The 14,643-nt window shown below is 29.1% G+C and overlaps 1 protein-coding gene across 3 annotated transcripts in view; it reads right to left on the bottom strand.

Annotated features, from left to right (window-relative positions):
- Window positions 1–14,643, bottom strand: part of LOC145288070 (ras-related protein Rab6) — a 309,805-nt gene that overhangs the window by 15,398 nt on the left and 279,764 nt on the right. Inside the window, exon 8 of one of the 3 annotated variants that reach the window (XM_080136128.1) lies at window positions 10,385–11,001. The exons of the other annotated variants lie outside the window; for them this stretch is intronic. Within the exon in view, the coding sequence (XP_079992254.1) occupies window positions 10,934–11,001 (68 nt within the window). The 3' untranslated portion in view covers window positions 10,385–10,933. Of the gene's footprint in view, window positions 1–10,384; window positions 11,002–14,643 lie in introns of those variants that run through there. 3 annotated transcript variants of the gene reach the window in all.

Below are 14,643 nucleotides of genomic sequence, written 5' to 3' on the forward strand. Positions count from 1 at the left end.
CATGTCAAGCAACGATGAAAATAAATCTTTTATAATAAATATCCAAATATTTTTATAACTACTTGATTTTTTTAATGTACAATAATACATAAAAGCGTGAATGCCAAATAAATTAAATTCCTGGATAAAAAAAACAAACAAACAAACAAAAAAATAACTTCCTTCTAAAAATGAAAGATTTTTTTAGTTCTGCATGTGCATGCATATAATTATAAAATAATATATTATGTATATAGTTTTGTTTCAGTAACTATTCTAACATTGCTCAATGTATGAATAGAACTACATAGTAGTAGTACTTATGGCAAGTAAACTACACAGAAATGCAACATTTCTGTATTTCACTTGGCACACACACATATTACTATGTAGTTCTACTCATGTATTGAGCACTGTTGGAGCTAAGTGCATTATACATTTGTTATTTTGCACATATTTTGTTGCATTTGATAAACATTTTTTATTAATTCGGTCTGCTGATCATTTGTTCTAAGAAATTTTTGAAAATCAAAGCTTTAGATAAATAAAACATTTTAATGAGACTTTATTAAAAAAAAACAATAAATAAAATCACTTCTATTAATCTTCATGGAGAGGGTCATAAAATATGTACACAAAGTCTGATCAAATGCTGAAAGAACATTTTACATTCAACACACGTCTTCTGCATTTGATCCGAATTTGTACACGTTATGCAATCCTCCCCCAAAAGATGACAGCTAGTTGAAAGATAGAAAAATGAAAACTGACAAAATAAAAGAATTTTATAGAATTTTTTTTTTTATTATTATTTATTCAACATTCAGACTTGGGAAAGTTGGTTAAAATCTTAGAAAAAATAATGACTAGATCGAATTGACACCAAATGTTGATTGTATTCAACAAAATAATTGAGTGACTCAAGAATAATCATAAGTGTTTTTGTGTGTGAGTAGAATAAGAGGGAAATATATCCCACTATATTATAAAAATAATAATTTAAAAATTTTTTATAGGAAAGCCATTATTATTGATATTATTCAATTCTTATCAACATGGGTTCTTAACCATGCGTGCAATGTCTTTTCAGATCAAAGTTGATTCTAAAACCTTCAGTACAGTAGTGCACACTTGTGGGAGTTAATCGATACACCAAAACACTGCAGACTTCCTGAAGGTAAGGTGTAAGAATGCCTAGAAACAACTGATTTCACCACAAAATATTTTCTATGAAATTTGATATCAAATCCACTTAAAGGACAAAGAACCCAGGAAACCAACACATCTGGATATGAATTGTATAAAGATAAACTTTTTTTCTCAGCTGTTACGTATATCACGCACACAATATAGTATTCCAGGTATAATTTTGTTCATAGAGATTGATAAACAATGTCAAGAAAATCACTATTTATAAAATAATGCTCAATAACACATAGCACTATATATTTATTTCGTATGTATATAACTTTAGATATGCAAATGTTTTGAGTAAAACTCTAAATGACTTAGTCTCATCAGATAATGAATCAAGGTTTCTTCATTGACTGATGAGACTGCCATTGGCATTAGTCAAACATATTTGCATTTGTAGCCAGATATATTTGTACAAAAAAATTTATACTAAATAAATTAAATATATAAATTATACTTAAACAAGTTCAAATATATTGATAAAATGAACTTATCAATATTTTTTTTCAGAAGTATTCAATACTACATAGAGCTTTAAATTTTTTTTATACTTATTATATAAACCATCTTTTTGGCTTGAGCAAGTGTAGTCATGTTTCAGTGATTAAGGGTTTCTTAGAGTTTAAAAATAATAATCTATTCTAATTAGTTTTCTGCTGAAATGCAACTCTGTAACTGTAAGGCAAATTAAATGTTAGATGTGTGTGTGTGTGCATGCGATTTTCAAGAATGATTGATGTCAGTTAATATTTTTGAAGGCTTTGTTTTTTTTTTTTTTTGTTTTTTTTTTTAATCAGTTTTCCAATATTTTTAGAGTCTGATTTTTTTTTGTACATTTCAAATATTTTTAGAATACCAATAATAAAATGCTACCAGACAAGATTATAGCCACAAACCCCATTTGGATCGAATTTAAACTTACAAATATTTTGATTTTAGCAGGTTGAATGAATTTTGCATGATTTTATTTTTCTTCAAGAATTATTTCTTGTTTATTTTTATAAAAGTTTGATTTCAAATAAACATCGCCACACGTACACCATTCATTCAGACGTAGATGAGATTATCAGTCATCGTACGAAGATGGCATCATTTCTATCATTGAAGAGAATCTTTTTCAGAGACAAAAAATATTTTTATGTGGAACATTGTATTTCATGGAAACAATATTTTGATAATTTACTCAGTTTTCATCATGGTCATATTTAATGATTGCTCACCAACAATAACTAGTGGTGCTTCTTGGAATCTGAGTCTCTAATTCTTTCAATAACCATTTCAAATCATTGTTATCGCAACAGCCGTTAACCATTCATTTTTTTTATTGGCAATGACGATTATTATCGTCATCTCACACAAACTATTTTGTGTTGATTGATAGTTTTGAAACTTTACAGATCACAAGTATTTCTTTCTCATACATTTTGTTTTAATAAGTGTTTTAATAAACGGTTAGAATTTTGTTGTTTTAATAAATGTTTTAATAAGCGGTTAGAATTTTTTCCAATTCATAATCTGTATAAAAAATAGTATGGTTTATTGTGTATCAATTTATGTTGTAATATTTAATGTCAATGTTTTCTTTGTTTTTTTTTTATTTGATCATAAAAAATAGTTATCAGAAACATTTCATAGATGAACTTCTGGTACTATTCTATCTATAGCTGTAGGGAATTAGGGGCTCACACCTTTAGTATGATTATTATTTTGTAAATGAGAGTATCAGATATGATGCACCTGAAAAATCATTTGTAGTTCTACTATACAAGTCGGAGTGAGTTACAAATTACTATAGAGTGGGAACCTTCAGAATTACCATAGAAATGTTTCTAAGCATCAATTTATTTGAAAGCTGAACAGTATATAATATAAATCTCACCTGTTTGTATATCTGCCTAAAACTTTTGACAGAGGCAACAGATTTTCATGAGATTGGTATCATTTTGAAGCCCGACCCTTCAAACGACAAATATTGAAAAATTGGCTAAAAACAATTTCTTCACCCTCAACTGGGCACTTTTCTAGAGGGAGGGGTCGCTTTTTTCGCCAATATTTTCGAAAGTCATCCCCCTCTTTTTGATTGACTAGCCTTAATTTAAACCTATGTCACTTTCGGTTTGGCGATGGGTGCAACAGCAAAGATGTCACTTTTTTTTTCTTCCCATTCTTTTCCTCGCCTGCCTACTAGCAATTTTTTTTTTTTTTTTTTTTTTGCTCAACACACACCTCCAAACACCCGGGCAACGCTGGGTACCTAGGCTAGTCTCTTATAAATCACAAGTCGAGATACCTGGCATTGCCTGGAAAAATCAATTTTAAATAATATGAAGTTTTCATTCATATATATATATATATATATATATAAATAAAAAAAAGCTGTTTAAAAGAAAGTTGGTAACAATATCTATCTAGGGAAGATGTTGTGAAGCAAGACAAATGCCTGAAATGGTGGACAAGTTTTCCAAAGTTTACAACAAGAATAGAAAGTCCATGATGAACATTAGCTTTTAACAAATACATCTTGCCAGTGAGGAGCTATAATAGCAAAACATTGGTACTTAATAATGCAGCAATAGAAAAATTAAGAAACAGTCATCTAGAGTAAATGACATTGCCACCATATGAACAGCCAAACATAGATGGGTAGGTCACCATCCAAGATAGACAACAGGTGGTCATATAGAATGACAGAATGAACTCAGAGGCAACAAAAAAGACCAAAAACCTGGTAGAGAGAAGACCTTGGCAGCCATGCTTAGCCAGGGACATGTTCTTGAAAACAGATTAGGAACATTTACTAAATTATTGCATTTTGAGCTCTGGTGGTGTATAACACTATTGAGCTACTACCCAAACTTCTGTTTGAATCTAAAGGAATTTATATATATATATAAGCTTGAACATACAAAGGGCTCAATATTTTTTCAGATAGAGCTTGTTACAAAAGGTGTTAAGCTTCAATTATTGCTTATGGATTCAGTTTTTGTGATGTTTCATAACTTATCAGTTTTGTGGGTTATTTAATACCGAACCATAATTCATAAGGACTTATTTTACAGTGAGTAATTCCAATGATTCATACCTTTTCCCCAATGGATTATTAATGGACAAAGTGAACGTTCAACATCCAATAAGATTTGAACTATGTTAGCCAATTGAATAGTCGATGTCACTAATCATTAAAAGATTCATCCACTCTTGCAATAAATTATTTATGAAGGAGCCGTGAAAATCCATAACTGATAGCGAAAAGATTCTAAAAGGTTGACTCAAAATCACATTTCTGATACGTGAAAGAAGCAACAAATATTTTTTTTGAACAAGTATCAAAAAGTTCAATACTGAAACTTTTTTGAGCGTCTAACATAGGCGTGAGAAACTTACAATGGTGATCTATTAAGATATACAAGAATTATGTTTATAAAAGATGTAAAATTAATTTGTAGGTTACCATACAAGTGAGTCAGATAAACAAATCAAGAATGAATATCAATAGGATTTCTCAAACGAATAAACATATTTCAAATACTGAATGTTTTAATAATAGAATCAGAAAATTTAGGCAGAACATCAGATTAAGCAGTTATAAACTAAAATTTATAACGGCATTTTTGGAAACTGACATCATATTCAGTTTACTGTTCGTTTTACATGTTGGCATATAGAAATTAACTTTCAAGCTAATCTATCTCTGCCAGGTCTTTATCCCTCTTCTTTCATTCTCATGATTTTCTCCCATGTTTACCTCAGTATTTTCATGATTATCAATGTATATCATTTTTTATTGGAATCCTTTGAGACGAGTAAATTGTATATTTATTTACTTGTTTGCAGAATGTTATCCTCATCTTTTGTAGTTGTTTTACCACGTTTTGGCCAGCTATTCCTCTAGCCTTCTTGACCACCTGAAGAAGGCCAGAGGAATAGTTGGCTGAAACGTAGTGAAACAACTATGCAGATAAAGATAACAACCCGCAAATAAATAAATATAATCTATCTCTGGCCAGGTCTTTATCCCTCTTTTTCTCAAGTTCATTCTCATCATTTTCTCCCATGTTTACTGAGGTCTTTTCATGATCATCGAATTCAAATATTTCAGAATAAATATTTAACATAATTTGTTTATTGATATTGTTTTGGATAATGTAACTTTTTTGTGCAATGTTTTTTTTCAAAGATTAAATTTGGAAGATTTTTAAAGATAGATATCTAAAAGGTTATGGCAAATAATCACACCTAGAAATAGAGAAGGCAGAATGTACAAATTCAAGAGATGTAATACAGCCAGGACAGACATGCAAGGAAGATCACATAATCTTACCCCCCCCCCCACACACATGCATACAAAAATTAAAACGTGTGGTGGCACAGAAAATGGTCATAAAGGATAGGATTTGAAAAGATGGAAAGAGTGAGGATTGTAAGCAGCATTAATACCTAGATGGAAGAGTACAGAAATTCTGAGGTGGCATATTGTCACTTAAATTCCAGCGAGAACTATGATTAACTCGTCTGAGCTCCAATCTCTAACCGTCCTCCTCCCTGCCGGAATTTTACAAAAAAACTCAACTAGCTACAAAAACTATCAACAATTTCCCCCACTCTATGAGTCTAAATCTAAATGCAGATTCCATAAACAAAGCCTCTTTTCTAAAACGGTCTACCTGTGGAACATTATTCCACTGGCTTGCTCCCCAGCCAACTACAATAGCTGAGTCTTCAAGTCCAATGTAAACAAGTTCTTGTTGAACTGTCCACTTAATAAAATTCTACCCAACTTACACCATTAACGATTACTACAGTAACACCTTACATTCATTACCCCTTATCCTCGAGTGGCCTTCAGGCCTTGATAAGTAATGCCTCCTTTTAAAAAAAAAAAATAAATAAATAAAAAAAATAAAATAAAATAAATAATACAACTTGTGAGAACACAAAGTAATTTGCAATGGAGATTACTGGAAATCTGGAAAGACTTATAAGTCTGAATCTAAGAAATATCACGTCTTTGCCAGTGAGCAATGACACTGATAATGACTTGTGTGCGAATGTATAGTAAAAAATAATATACAAGATCATTTTTTTCCTCTCATTTTTACAGTTGATGAGAAAATATGTAAAAATGAATTACTTCAAACCAGTAAAAAAAAAATATGTAAAAATGAAGAGTGAAATGAGAGAGAGAGAGAGAGAGAGAGAGAGAGAGAAAAGAACATTAGAAAACTGACTAAAAATGAAACTGAATAAACGAAGCGAACATTTCATAGAGAATGTGTCCAAGCTGCCTTATTTTCTTTTATATTTATCGCTATAAGTATCTTTACATGCCATGATCGCATCTAAATTATACGAACAAGATTAGACATGTTTCCCGTTTTATAATTTTCAATTTTCATTAATGTAGATTTAGCCGATTTTATTTTCTAATGTTAACATTTTTTTTAAAAACAGAAATGAATACTGACTCCAGGATTTATCAGGTTTGAAAATAAAAATAAAAAAACTTTAGCAACACCAGAAAAATAGATTATTTAAATCAATCTTTCTTTGCAGTTAGAGGAGTCCATGGTTGCATTTAGGAAGTAACAGGTGATCACGATCATACTAACAAGATCATTATTATTATAATATCGATGGGATGTTAAGTAGGTTTCAAATAAAGTCTAATTAAATATGAAAAGGCAGAACATATAAAAAATAAATGGCAACTCATTTCCCTTTGATTTCAATACCAAAACGGTCATTCATTTGTTCTTGTGGAAACCAATGAACTTCATCATCTTCAATGATCATCAATTACAGATTGATTTATCAAAGAGATCAGATCAATAAACTTAATTAAGCACTATCAATGTAGACCTAATTAATTTTCATATTGAACAACTTCTATTTGACAATTCTTCTGAAACTGTTGTGTTTGGAGAAAGAAAGAAAATATATTTTATTTCTGTCTAGTCAATAAAACCGTGAAAGAACTAGGTTCAATAAGGTTTCTTACACTTTTTGTTTATTCCAAAGAATCCATTTGGATTTTTATTTTATCAATGCCAACAATAAATTTGTTAAGTATGAGAATTGTATCAGACTTGAAAAAAAGAGAAAACATCTGATTTCTGTTGTTTTAAGTATTTCCAGTGTTGCTTATTTTTATATTTGGATAATAAAATGCTATTTTATGTTTAAGCATAAAAGAAAACACCTAAAGTCAAACATCATTTGATATTGAATGAAAAAATCAAACAATGATATTGATTTACAGTCAGAAATCAAATAATCTGAAGTCTTCAGATTCCAATCAAACAATTGGAATTGTGGAGAAATTGGGAAAAAATTCTGAATTTTGAGAATCTAACAGAATTGATAAAGAATTTTCTTTAGATTTTTCAACATTTTTTTTTATTATTACATCCATAACTTTTACGATTTTGTGATATACGTTTTTAAATATTCAAAGACAAGTATTTAGAGAAAATGTAAAATGTGTTGTAGCATAATTATGTTTCAAAAATAAATATTGTAAAAAGCCATTAAAAAAATCTTGGTTTTTATTTTTTTAAAGCCAAATAAACAACTAACATTATTGATATTCTAAAGTGACTCAAAAGTTGTATTGAGAAAATTTCTAACTTACAAAATAAAAATAAAAAAAGAGGGAAAATTTATTAACTACTTGACTTATTGCAAATGCCAAAAATATATTTGGACATAAAACTAAAAAAAAATGTTCAAATTGTTAAAGAAAAGAAAAACATGGCAAATATTTTTTTCTCGAAATCACAAATGAAACTATTCAGATCCCATTAAGTATAATCGTACACGTCAAATATAATTAAAGTAGCTAACATGAAAATCTGTGATTAATGCAGATATGTTACCATTATAATTTTTTTTTTTTTTAATGTGGGGATTATTTTTACATTTAAATAAAAGACAAAAATATCCATAAAATCATTTTTTTTTTTAATGCGGGAATTATTTTTATATTTAAATATAAGACAAAAATATCTATAAAATTAGATCAATTTGTAAAAAAATATTTGTAAAAAGGAAATCTGCACGTAGCTTTTAAAATGGATGATAAGAGTGACAAAGAATTGAAAGTTATCAAATACATATCTTTTACTTAATTAAATACTTGTATTTGATTAATCATTAAAACAAATATCTAGACATGATCATCACACATAAATAGAATTGAATTTAGATTTTTATTAAATAATCTATTAAAACTATGGATCTTGTTCATATATAATCTTGTCACTGTGCACATTGAATGATGCCCATTTTTAAGTATATATAGATTTCTTTCTCGATAAAATACCCGATATGTCATAAAATAAAGTGCTGTAGAAAGAAAATGTAGTAAAGATGTTTGTAGATCTGAAAGAAACCAATCTGTGGTTTATTTTTAGTTTTTCCTGTGTTTAATTTGTTTTCTATTTTGTCTTTCAACACATACACACACATATTAATCACGTTCAAATATGCTGATACAATGAACTTGAACTAATATTTTATTTTAAAGTGTTCAGTACAAGGTAAAGCTTTATAAATAATTTTTTTTTATATAAATATTAAATCAACCTACGCTGATTTGTGTTTCTGTGCCAAACAAGACTTGAATTTATGCCTGGCACAGAAACATTAATTAGTGTAGGCTATTTTAATGTTTATATAAATTATACACACACACAGATATACACATGCACACACATATATATAAGTAATGTGAACACAAAAATATCTATGTTGATGTTCAGAGGTGCAATTTGATCACTGGGAGCAATGCCTACCTCCTGGTTCTTGTTAGAACATTCATCTATGATCAATTGCTCTGACCAAAATGTGCCTATGGTGCAGTGCAAATGTTGTGCACTATAAATATTTATGCATACGCATCTTTTTGGCTCTATGTTAGATGGGTAAGAGATTTAGTAGGAGAGAAAGAGAAATGTGATGTTTGAAGACGAGTGACTGCTACCTGTTGATCTACATGCAAATGGCGTCACGCTTATAAATGTTGCTGATCATCTTCAAAATTCTTGCTGAAGTGTTCACTTCTGTAGAAATTAAACAATGATTAAAGTGCTCTGTGTTTAGACAGTTTTTTTTTTTCAAGAGCTGATTTGATGAATGACCAAGACCATGTGAATCTGGAAAGGTTGTTTGACTACTAATTCTGTGAAATTTAAATTACACGAAAATCAGATAAAATTTTACACGTCCTTAAAATTAATCAAATTTTACATTATTTTCAGATCTTATAACGAATGTTTAAATGCACAGAAGTAAAAAACTTCCAAAATGCATAACTTCAGCCATAAAAACAATATATATTTTTTTATGTATCTGATCCTCATTCACAGGTCCAAGAGTACCAATGTATTATGAACCAGTCCTGGAATGAGTACTCCTATTAATAATGGTTAATACTCAATTTCCTAAAGCTCTAGGAAGACATGTATGAGATATCATTTTTAGATCATAGTTATAACCCAACATGGCTGCTTTATGTTATTATAAGTTCCTATAAATATTTCTACTCGCCATGTATCAGTCATACTAACTCAGATGAAAAAAAAAAAAAAAGATGACCTACTTTTATTGCTGACAGATTTACAAATGATCCTACAGTCTATACATAGTTTTTTTTTTTCTCTTAAATCACCAAACATGTTTTCTTTTTAATCCCCATTAAGACGAATTTCAACTGATCTTAGTCTTGTTAAAAATATGAGACTTATTTTTTCGTGTTGTATATATACACCCACATAAAAGAAACAAACAAAAATTCCTCAAAAGAATAAAATCTAGCAAAGTTTATTTATTTTAGGAAAGGTCTTCCAAGTGGAATGAAGAAGCAGGTTATCATTAAAGTATTAGGCATTTCTTTTTGTTTAAAATAAATATTAGTCTTACCTGTTGAACAAGTGCGTATCAACAAAACCAAGTGGTACAGATGGACGGTTCTTTTTCAAATGAGAGGGAGAATCAGTTTTGTACTGAATTGTCCATTTTGGAAAAGAGAAAAAAAAACGTAAACAAAAACTAGACGAACCTGTGGCAAATAACATTTTATGTCCTGGCTAGAAATATACTTAAAGCTGATTCTCATAGTTAAATTCAGAAAAATAATATTGAATAGGTAATCAACGTCTGAAAAAAAAAAAAAAAAAAAAAAGGAAAAAAAAAGAAAAGAAAAGTGCCTGCGATCCGTCTGTAGATAAATATTTATTGTACATTAAAAGATATCAATATAAAATATAATCAGTACCATAAATACTTACACACCATTAAAATATCTCCCCCAAATTGGTTTTTAAAAGTTGATAAAGAAAAAAAAATCACATAGAAAGCACATTGCTTGACAAAAAGCAAAAAAAAAAAAAAAAAATATAAATAAAAGCATTAAACTCATAATGCTTTGATTAAAGTCATCCATTCATGTCATACACACAAGACTTGGTCATTAGTTGTATTCGAGAAAGAAAAAAAAAAAAAAAAAAAAAAAAAAAAAACAAGCTAAAGTAAAACTGAAATGATATGACTAACTGAAAGTTATTTATTTTTGTAATACATTTGCTTTTTTTTCTTGTTTATCTCAGAATTTAATTCTTTTAGAATTGCTTATGTCGCCAGATTCTGAAGAAAGTATTTATTCAGTCAGATAGGGGTGGGTTGGATTGAGTGTCATGTGTGTGTGTGTTTCAGAATTTAGCCGAGAGATGACTGATGGAGATGGGAGGTTGTCAGAGGACTTTCAGCATCCACAGCCTCCATCTTGTGCTTGCGGTTCAGCCGGGGTCTCCTTCAATTTTACTTCTGTCACTGAGAGCAGGCGTTAAGGAAACTAAACACGCACAAATAATAACAGAAAATAAAATACTCAAAAACAATACAACAGAGAAACAAGCAAGAGTTAAGAAAAGAAGGCATGCACATGCAAAAAAAAAACAAAAAACAAAAAACAAAAAAAAAAACAAAGAAAAACCAGCAACAATGAAAGAAGCAAAATCTAATAACAAGCATCATTTCAAAAAAGTGAAATGTCTTTCATGAGAAAAATGGTAAAAGTAGAATTTATGAAGATAATTGTGATGATGTCAATGAACGAATGGGTTTATACTTAACTATGGAGAAAATTTTAAAATATTTGCAAATTTGACGTTTCGAATTTTTTAGATGAGGATTGGTTATTCGTATTATTTTGATTCATCGGACTACTGTTTTCATCTTGAACGTGATTTTCACAATGTTTTGGTTGATATAACCTCCGACCTTCTTCAGATGTATCTTGTTGAACTCGTAAATGTTTCTGTCGAACTCGGGAATTTGGACGGAATTTCGAGCAGAACGCTTTATTTACTTCACAGGGGTAGCGTGCTCTTGTTCCGTCAGATATGACTGGATAGAGGTCCTAAGTAAATCACAAATGTAGATTTTGGTCGCCCGCACTGAGGATTGAACCTCCAACCTTCAGGAGAATATCACTTTTACAATTGATTTTTCCCAGTACTATAACCACTGCGCAAGATTTTTAATAGACAATTTTTTTTTTTATAGCTAACAAAAGCGAACTCATTTTATTTTTTTAAATTTGTCTCATGGGAATTTTTTTCTAAACTAAAATTCATGATTGTTTAGAAAATATCTTTTGGGAAAAGATAGTTTTTAAAAGCTTAAACTTGATATTTTGTTTTATTATTTAGAAATTGCAGAAGTATTTTTCTCATGAAATACTTATCAAGTTGAACAACAAGCCATCTTTGCAGTTGCCATTATTGATGCTTTATGAGAACAAAGTTCAATAATAGAGATGTTAAATTTCTTAATAGATGTTCACTTAAAAAAAAAAAAAACGAAAGTTGGTGATAGTGAAGTGAATATTCATGATATGAACTGACAACTTGAGCCAAGTTTGAATTCAGTTGCTTACATTTAACCACTTTTACTTTGGACATTTCTAACCTTCACATGCTGCCTCCTCTCTTGTACCAGATTCTAGGAAGAATTGGGCAAACCAATGTCAACAACAGAATTGAGCTGATCAAAAATCATATTGTGCCAATCTATACAGATTTACTTCCAAATATGTTAAAAAAACAAAACCAAAAAAGTTTTAAATGTATGAATAATATTGTTGCATATATTTTGATAAAATACTTTTACAGTTAAGTATAGATATGATTTAACAAATGCAATGGACTATAAATGACAGGATATGACCTTGAAGTCAGTTTAGCTGATTAGTTTAATCAAATGAAACAAATTTTAAATTGAAATAATCCCCTCTTTAAAAAAAAAAAAACAGAACGTTTTTCAGGCAACTATCCGGTGAAAGTCACCAAAGAATATGTTTGGCCCATGAAAACCAGATACAAATTTAGTCCCGATCAGAATTATAATAAGGCTGAAGAATACATTTTCATCAAATTTCTTATGAAAATTCACAATTGGTTTACAGCTTAAATATTATCAATTGGGAAGAAGATGCTCACTTAAACAATTCAGTTATCTTTAGCAACTTATTTTGAAAATATTTATTCAATTACAAACATCTTGTTTTCTTTTAAAAATGTTCAGTATGACCATTTTTTTTTTTCATGGGCAGAGGAAAGACTTTTGGAGGTTAGCTTATTGAGAGATGAATTATGGTTGGTTCAACTGGAAATGAAGGTTCCCTGTTGGAAGAGCTCAAACCCTAATGACTTCAACGATTTGCAATATTATTGATGACATATCCTATTGAATCTTAAAGACACCTATTATTTAAATATTAATTTGTATGTAAATTATAGAAAATAGATGTCAAATTTTTCATTAAAATTTTGTACCATTTGTGTTGATTATGTAACAAATACGTTCATAGCTAATGATGTTATGTATATAAGTATTCACAATGTTACTCTGGAGAAATATACAACGTTATTACAATATTTTTTCATCATAAATTCATTTAACTTTCAATTAAGAAAGTCATTTTTTTTTTTAAACCATCAAATTTAGGAAATAAATTTTTTCTCTCTAATTTTATAGACATTCATCTTTAAATTGGTATTCTTATAAATGATTCATATTTCATTTTTTACACATTTAAATATAGGTACTTAAAGTAAAAATACAAAATGCATTGCTAATGGTTGTGAATTGCTATCAATTCAAGAAAAAAAAAAAAAAAGCTATTCTACTAAAAGCTTGTATAATTTATTCACAATATTTCTACTTTTATATAAAAGGAAGGTTGTGTATGATTTCGTTTCCTATGGACTCCAAAACAGCTGGGCCTATGTTTTTTTCTTTTTAATTTCACATAAATGTATTTTATGTGTTTGGAAGTGTTTTTAGATAGGTTTTATACTGGAATGCGTCTGATAATTATCAAAACTAATAAAAAAAAAAAAAAACCCAGTCTGATCTTCACCAAAGTTGCCACTTTTACACAGTCTAACATCATCAGTGCATTTCAGAAGTTTTATCACTGCACAAACAAATGTGTTCAGCATAGAAAATGAACAGTAGGTTCTTTTATATGACAGGGGTGCATTCAAAATGAAGGTTTCTGTTTAGAGCACAATTGAAGTATGATACTTGACATTTGCATTTTAAATTTTGATTCTAACCATTATACATAAAAATAATTTTTTAAATCAATAGATTCTCTACAGTGCAATGGATTGTCAGTAGAAGGAGGAATATGATGCTTCTTCCCAGTGCACCACAATGTGTCCCTAAATAGAGATAGCAATCAATCGATTTGATTGAAAAATAGACTATTTCAACAAGGGTAAAACATTTGTTGATCCTTATTAAATCCTAGGCAACGCCAGGTCTCCTTGTTAGTTATATATAAGGAGAAATAAGTATACTTGTCTATCCAGAATATTTTAGTCAGGTTCAACACAATTGAGCCACAAAGCATGATTCAATATCTTGTAGCAGTTTTTAACAATTATGATTCTGATTCCTAGAGTAATTTGAAGATTTTTATTTTTTTTTTTATTTATTTTATTTACAGAAAATGAATTAAATTTTATTCCATTCCCATTGAGAAATAATTTAGTTGAAGATTTTTAGATTTCTCTGATCAACAATAAATCTTTAAATTTACTTTTCAAGCAGATGACTTATTTAGTTATTTTTTTCAAATCCTTATTTTATTCGTCTTTAATCAAATATCTCATTTTCACACTGCAGTTAATTTGTAATAATTATCATGTGGAAACAATGCCAGGAGTTGAAAAATATTTTACGGAATGAAACAAGATCTTCAGAAACATTTTCTTATAAATAGCGTTGTCCACCATTTTTTCAAATGATACAAAGTGCATCCATATCCCCCCCCCCCAAAAAAAAACAATCACAAATTATGTTTCTCTGATTTTGTATATTTTAAGGATTAACAAAAGTGCAACTTTTTTCTTCAGATCTGCTTCCAGATATTTACATTGAAGCATTTAGTTTTTGTTTTAT

The sequence above is a fragment of the Euprymna scolopes genome, chromosome 11 (genome assembly GCF_053919585.1).
Source record: "Euprymna scolopes isolate OS-2025 chromosome 11, ASM5391958v1, whole genome shotgun sequence".
NCBI lineage: Eukaryota > Metazoa > Mollusca > Cephalopoda > Sepiida > Sepiolidae > Euprymna > Euprymna scolopes.